We start from the raw sequence: 7,539 nt of genomic DNA on the forward strand, positions 1-7,539 counted from the left end.
CTTGGGAGAAGGGTTGGGCCCTGGTGTACATGGTAACGCTGTATCACTGATTTGCAGCTAAACTGGGATCAAAACATTTCTTGTAAGTTAATACAGAATCATAGTATACCCATTCCACCAGATGCTGAGGAGGTCTTTGCACAAACATCTCAGCTATTTCTTCTTGTTCTGCTTATATAAAGCCCCCATTAAGCTTCGTGGAGGCCGAGAGAAGCACATTGCAGCCATTGAGTATTTCTGAAGTGGTTTCATTTGCTGACCACTAATGAGTCCCTGAACTGTGGCTAGTCACAGAATGAAATACCTCTGCGAAAGGCCCTTGAGCCCAGGCAGCCCTCCTGGTCTCCTCTGGGGCTCACTGCCACAATGGAATAGAGCCAGTGGGTGGAAGGAAGAGGTTGTCTGGAACATCAAACAAAATGCAAAAGTTGTTTCATCATTTTTTGTTTGTATGAAATGTCCAATGTTTTGTGGTATATACATTGCTACAATTGAAAAAAGAAAGTTGCCTCACACCCAAAGATAACCCAGTACAGTCAACACTGAGCAGCCACATTAGGTAATGGGTAACCAAAAAGCTGGACTTTTTTTTTCCCCCAAGGCTAGCATTTTGTTGATCACTAGAGAGTGATTTTGCTGACAAACTTAGGGACAGACTCAATGGTGTGAGAGCAATGTACTTCAGAGAAAGAATTCTTTGTTGCTTGCCACCAAGTAGACTCTAACTCATGAGGACCACACCTGTGCAGAGGTAAACTATTCCACAAGGCTTTCAGAAGAAGAGTTTTTTTGAGTGTGCCTCTGGAAACATTCAAACCTTCAACCATCCAGCCAGTAAGTGACAGAGAAAGGATGGGTAACATCTAGCCCTCGGACCATATAAGGTCTTCGAAATAATTGGTTCTGGCCCTGAGGAGGCAACTGCCATCACATTAGGGGTGAGTTCATTAAATGCTTGACCAAATATGGTGGTGGTGGTTATGTGCCGTGGAGTCAGTTCTGACTCATAGCCACCCTATACAGGGTTTCTGAGGCTGAAAATCTTTAGGGGAGCAGAAAGCCTCATCTTTCTCCTGTGAAATGGCTGGTAGTTTCCAACTGCTGGCTGTGATATTGGTTCCCCATCCCTGTAGTAGAGCAACCCAAGGATTCCTCAATTAATGGTAACTCCCACTGGCTCTGTGCTTACACAACCACAAGGATGAACAGCATAATGTAGAAATTAACATATGAGAAACCTGGTACCTCCGTAAGAGTGGCTGAATGAGTAGCTATTGCTTATTTCTGAGCAGTTGCCCTCCAACTCTCCAGCCTTCCCCTCATCTCCTCCTTCTTTATCTACACTCTGAATGACTGCATACATGATCACCCTTGAGAACTAGCTGCCAAGGTCTCTAGTTTGGATTAATAGCATGCACTCCAGGGAAGAGACTCTTAAATGACACTTGGGAACATCAACTTCCAGTAAAACACAGTTCCCTTCTTTTCTCCAGAGACTGGGGCCACCAAAGACAGTCAAGTAGCCCTTGTTCAACAAAATTAATGACATTGCCTCAAAAAGAAATACAATAGTCACACGGCGTGGGTGACTGTTCAGATTCTACTTAGGAGTAATGACAGTCCCATCTATAGCATATCACATCTTCTTTTGTCACCTCCTTCGACTCTACAGTGAAGTCCTTTCCAAGTACACCCTGAAGCCAAACCTCCTGATTCACATTCCAACCCTAAAACCCATGCTCACTCAGAGTGACCCCGCAGGACACAGCAGAATCACCTCACAGGGGGCTCTCAGGCTGTCATCTTTACAGAAGCAGATCTTGAGTTATTTTCTCCTATGGAGGGAGTAGTGGGTTCGAACCCCAGACCTTTTGGTTAGCAGGCCCTTAGCCATTGCACCAGGAAACCTGAAGTTCGCATACCAGCTCCATGAATTGCTCACTGCACAGTGATCCTTACCAAACCATTTCAATTCTTGTAGATTGTTTCTTAACCTACAGCGACAAAAAGTACTTAAAGGAAATAAATGAGCCAGATCGTTATAAGAAAATCTCTCAGCCCGGCACCACATCAACAATAATAGGTGCTCAGAAAAAGTGGGTGGTTAGCTTGACCGTTTCCTCCTTGTTCTAGCTTCCATTGGTCAGGTTGGTCTGTCTGGAAAAATATTCTCTCTGCCTGAAGGTTCACATCAAATGGTCCCCAGCTGATGTTTTCGGGGCTTTTCAGCCTCATCTCTCAGGAGGACAGTAAAGTGGTACAATAAACAGAGAAATGAACCTAGAACAATTGATACTCGAGCCATATATGAGTTGGAACCAACACAAGGGCAACCAGTTTGAAGCAGTCAATAGTTTAATAAGAAACCAAAAGAAAGATTCTTCAGCACCCAGTTTTCTCCCTATCCTTCTGGCTTCACCTTGTTCTGGGAAGTCCTAAATATTGGCCAACAGAAAGAAGACTGAAACAAGAAGCATTAGGGAGGAGAGTATGATCCAGGCTGAACAACCAGAATTTGACTTTCTAGATACAAGCTCTCTGTTTTCTGGCTCTCTCAAGGAGAAATTTTCATTTCAGGGAACACAGGTAAACCATCAAACTGGAACCTTTATAGGATGTCTCATGAGAAGATGGTTACAGATGGACTCACACCTAGATTTTTCTAGAACTTGTTCCCCATACATTCCCACTCTCAAATTCTACCACAGACAAGATTTTTATTTCAAACTCAGTCTCCATTCATCTTTCTCCTACTCTCATGGTCTCCAGAAAACTGTGCTGACAGCTCACTGAAGATGTCTGTAGGTGTTATCAGCTGCTGTGGAATTGGCTTCCAACTCATGGGGATCCCATGCCCAAGAGACTGGCCAGTACTAGTTCCATGATACACTGTGGATTAGACCACTGTGATCCATAGGGTTCTAGAAAAACTATAGCTGACACTTCACTGAAGACCTATGTTGGTGTTAACACTATGGAGTAAGCTTCCAGCTCAGGGGGACCTCACCTCATGGCCCCACAAATGGCCCAGGGCCATGTCCATGATCCACTGCAGATCCTACCACTGAGATTCACAGGGTTTTCGTTGGCCCCAGTTTCTTGACTCTAGGTGCCACAAAGCACATGATGCCTGGTCCTGAGCCATCTGGATGGTTCATTGTGATCCATAGCGTTCTCATGGACTGCTCTTCTGAAACAGATCACCAGGACTTTCTTCCTAGTCCATCTTAGTCCAGAAGCTCCACTGATACCTATTCAGCACCATAGCACAACCACCACTGACACACGGCTGGTGCTGCTTATGAAGTAGACTGGCTGGGAATCAAACCCAGGATTCCTGCATGAAGGGTGAGGATGTTATCACCGAGCCACCATGGCCCTCGTGTTCCTCCTGGCTAAGGCATGCCACACTCTTCCTGTAGTCCTGGGCTTGTCCTTTTCTAAAGGGGATCCACTCAACCCAGCAGTGAAACCAATCAGTAGTCCCTGCAAATGTTAAAATATCAAGGCTACAAGACTAATCGCATCTCGATTTCAAAAAGCCAAATAACTTAGCCTTTTTTTGTTTTTTCTCTATTTAAAAGTTCTCTTTACTTTACAGAAAAGAGCCTATTTCAAATCTGTTTTTTTTATAATTTATAACTCTCCCAAGTCCCTTCAAAAGAAAGGGGGGAAAACTACTGTGAGGAGAAGGTGAACAGGGAAGAATTCATATGTATTCATTAAAAAAAGATGGGGTAGTCATGTGAATCTTCACATCCCTTTTGATCCTATTATATTTTTAATGGCAGAATCTCCCAGTGAGGGCTCGAATGGGCTGCAACCTAAATTTTAACATTCAAGGAAGCAGATGAACTTGCTGTGGTTTGTGTGAATGAATGAGAACTTGACCAGCTCAGCCCTGCCTGGGGCAACAGGTCCCTTTGCCTAGATTGGATTTGGGTCAAATAGCAAACCCTCAAAACCAGAAAATGTCAGCAGCATTTTGTTTGGCAAGAAAAATGGGTAATGAAAATGATAATCAAACCAGATCAGAGATTCTATTTCCCAAACATGAGAGCTGATTGCTAGACTCAAACTTTGGTTAGAGGGTAGCTGTCTGATCCAAGCACAGTTCGGTCCCATTCCAGAGCAAGAGAATTGGCCTCATTTAAATAGGAACTAATAAAATAAATTCAGAAAAGATGTGGTTCTCTTTGCTCCCTCATCGCTTTTGTTTCTAGATGTTTGTACAATAAATTGATGCCTTAGTCCTACTGGGAAGCTTTGGTAATGTTTCCTTAGAGCATTTTCTTCACTCCAGCTCATCTGAATTCAAATGTTTGTATTAAATATTAATGAGAGAAAAATTAATGAGGTTGCTGGAGAAGGTTAAAAAGATTTGTGTAAGGAGGGTGGGGCACAGGCTTTGTTAAGAGTAGGATTCATCATCTATTTCCCCATCAAACAGGATTTCCAAGGCTGTTTCTATGACCACCACATCTGGACACGGTCCAGCATCCCACTCAATGATGAGCATCGGAAATAAGTGTTCCTACAGAATGATGCCTTAAGGGCAAAAAGGAGAAGAAAAATTCCAGACAGCAAACAGCAACCGTGACAAAGATAACCACAAGGAATGTAAATAAAATATTATTACAAGCAGCTCACTCACCACCTCACCCTCAACAATTTCCTCCCCCAGAAATAAAGCAAAACCATAGATCCCTGTGTGTTTTAAACAGTAATTCAGCTGTTCTTTAAGAAGCATTGGTGAGCATCCAGAGTTTACTCCGCAACCCTTTTATCATCACAAGGCTGGGAGTCTACTCAGCTTATTTCAATTTGGGGATCATGAAGCTGAGCCCAAATGTTGTTAGCTGCCTGCTAACAGTGACCCTAACTCCAATTTAATCAGTGGTAACTTGTATTTACCTGATTTCGAAAGCCCAGAAAGCCCAGAATCTTTCAACATTGAACACCGAAATACAACAAATTCATTGACAACGCCAGCTACAATGAACCAGACTGGGGTCTAACTGCACATGTGTACATTTCACAGAAGGCAAGGCAGAAGTTTTTCAGTAGGGAATGATCTCCATGTGGAACGCCAGCCAGAGCGCACGTCTGCCAAGTGTCATGTGCTCTGAGCGCGCACAAGATTCCCGAAGTGAAACAGGTCGGGGACCAGGAACTTCAAAAGACACAAATCAACCAACCCTTCAGAGGCTCAGCTCACTAGGCTGTAAATGCAGCCTCCAGAAGTCTGGCAGCATCCCTCTCTGGACACTGAGCCACTCTCCCACTTAGATGGGGATCCCTCCACCTTGCCCTCTCCACCACCACCACTACCCCTGCTTTGGAAAAGAATCCCTGCCTTGAACTGAACAAGAAATTCAAAAGCCTACTGGTAATGCAGACGGCCAAAATACATTTGCATCACCTTTTGCTAATTATTCAGAATCCAATATTGATATTCTCTTAATAAGTACAAGAGACTGACTAGTCACCCACCTCCCATCTCCAAGGCCAAAGACAAGTTTTCTTGAAAGTTCTGTTGAGCCCCCCCCCCCCCCCCCCCACCCCCAGGAATTGGCCTGGTATCCCAGGCGCTGAGACAGGGAGGCAACTCCCCACAAATCACAACTCCCCATAAATCACAGGTCCAGGGAGCCTAGGGGCAGAGCTGCGCTTCCATCAAATACAATGGCTCTGTAGGCTTATCTTACTCATAGGAAAAGGCCATCCTCTCTCAGCAACTGCAGGACCGTGCCTGTTTGGAGATTTAGATTTTCATTGAACACCCAGAAACACCAGCCAAGACTCCAGGCCTTCACAGTTCTAAATCCTCAGCGGGTCTCAACCTCCAACAGTGCTGTATTTTAACCACTTAAACCCTTCTTGGAAATTTACTAGGAAACAATGTGGCTCACAGCCTGCCCAAACTTTAAGACACGGGATACAGTGAAGACTATCTGGCAAAAAGATGTCCTTGTCCCTCTTGAGAACACTTCCCCACAGAAACCAGAGTCATCAAATCCTACAGCCAGGGTAATGCCAGGTTCCATGTGTTTCTGATGGTATCCGCTTAGAAACCGCGCCCCCCCCCCTTTTTTCTCTCTGTGACCCCTCCTTCCTAAGTCCTTAGCTTCGAAATCCAAATCAAAACCCTCTGGCATTTCAGTAGACAGCAGAGGAAAACTTTTGAAGGGAAGACCTAGTACATTAACTCTTCCTGACCTAAGGTTAACTTTTGATTTTCAAAGATCTGGGCAGCCTGAGTTCAGGGGAGATGAGGAGAGAGAGACAATAAAAGGGGACAGGGAGAGGCGGGAGAAGAGAGGCAGATTATGAGCCAGCCAAGTCAAGCTTGACATTCTGTTGGACAAATGAAAGTTGGCACCACTCAATTGTTCTGTCGTTACTGGAGACGAAATAATACTAACACCCTAATAGCCGACTAGTGGAATGTGATCTAAAACTGCTGGTCAGAAAGCCCAACAGGAGACACCAACGCTCACACAAACACCACCCCTCCAAGTCAAAAGTTGTACCGCCAGAAGCCTTGCATTTGACAATTTCATGTCCCCGTACCCCAGCCGGGCGCCGGGCAAAGCACCGTGCAGTCCCCACCGCTGCGTCTTCCTATTTGCTCCTGGCACATCCCTGCAAGTGGGCAGCGGTGCCTCTGGGGCTGCGCGGGCCCAACCACCTCCTCCAGGCTGGCCCCAGGGGCTCTTACCTGCAGGCGCTCTGTGGCTGGCTGCCACATCTTCCAGCCGCGGGGTTTGCTGGAGGAGACACTAGGAGACTCTGTGGGTGGCGCCGGGGCGAGGGGCTTCGAGCCGCTTTACATCTGGAGTGGGGGGCTACGGGGGTGCGTACTGCCGGCTATAGCAGCCCAGGGGTTGTGGGGGGCGGCGAGCGGGCGGAGGAGGCGCGCGGCTGCTGGCAACTTGTGGGTTGGCGCGCCGCTGTCCTGGCGCAGCTGCGAGGGGACTGCGCAGCTCCGCCGGGCCCGCGAGCTCACGGCGCGGGGCGGCCGCTCCTCCTCCCCGCCGCCGCCCGGCCCTGCGCGCTCTGAGCATGCCCAGGGGGTGGGGGTGGAGGGCGGAAAGGAGGGGGTGACAGGGGCACCTCCCTGTGTCGGGGTCTAGAGATCCTGGGGAGCTCAGCTGGGTTGGGTACTGGTCAAGGTGGCAGGGTCGCTGGGCAGGTGGAGCTTGGAGAGCGGGGACCCTGAGGCGACCAGAAAGGTTGCCCCAGGTTGGTCTGGGCACCTTTGAAATGCTCAAGGGCTAGTTAATTGAGAGCTGTCTCTGTCTGTTGCAGACCCTGTGCTGGGCTCTGAGAACAGGAGACTGAAAAAGTCCCTCCTGTCCTGAGCATTCATCCTTGTTGAATGACCTCGAAAACATGAATGAGCTCCTGCCATGAATGAGAGGTGGTGAAGGATGGGGAGATGAGGGATGAGGAAGGAGGAAGGAGAGTTTCTTGGATTTGGAGGGGCCCAGGGAAGGTTTGGGGTGAGACCTGAAAGGTGGGAGAGACAGCGTGGAG

At 47.2% G+C, this 7,539-nt stretch overlaps 1 protein-coding gene across 1 annotated transcript in view; it reads right to left on the minus strand.

The window, feature by feature from the left end:
* PID1 (phosphotyrosine interaction domain containing 1) overlaps positions 1–6,775 on the minus strand; it is a 300,659-nt gene extending 293,884 nt beyond the window's left edge. Inside the window, exon 1 of the mRNA XM_006866728.1 lies at positions 6,722–6,775. Coding sequence (XP_006866790.1) covers positions 6,722–6,751 — 30 coding nt within the window. The 5' untranslated portion in view covers positions 6,752–6,775. The remainder of the gene's footprint in view (positions 1–6,721) is intronic.
* Between the last annotated feature and the right edge of the window lie 764 nt (positions 6,776–7,539).

This window comes from Chrysochloris asiatica, unplaced genomic scaffold, assembly GCF_000296735.1.
Source record: "Chrysochloris asiatica unplaced genomic scaffold, ChrAsi1.0 scaffold00096, whole genome shotgun sequence".
Lineage (NCBI taxonomy): Eukaryota > Metazoa > Chordata > Mammalia > Afrosoricida > Chrysochloridae > Chrysochloris > Chrysochloris asiatica.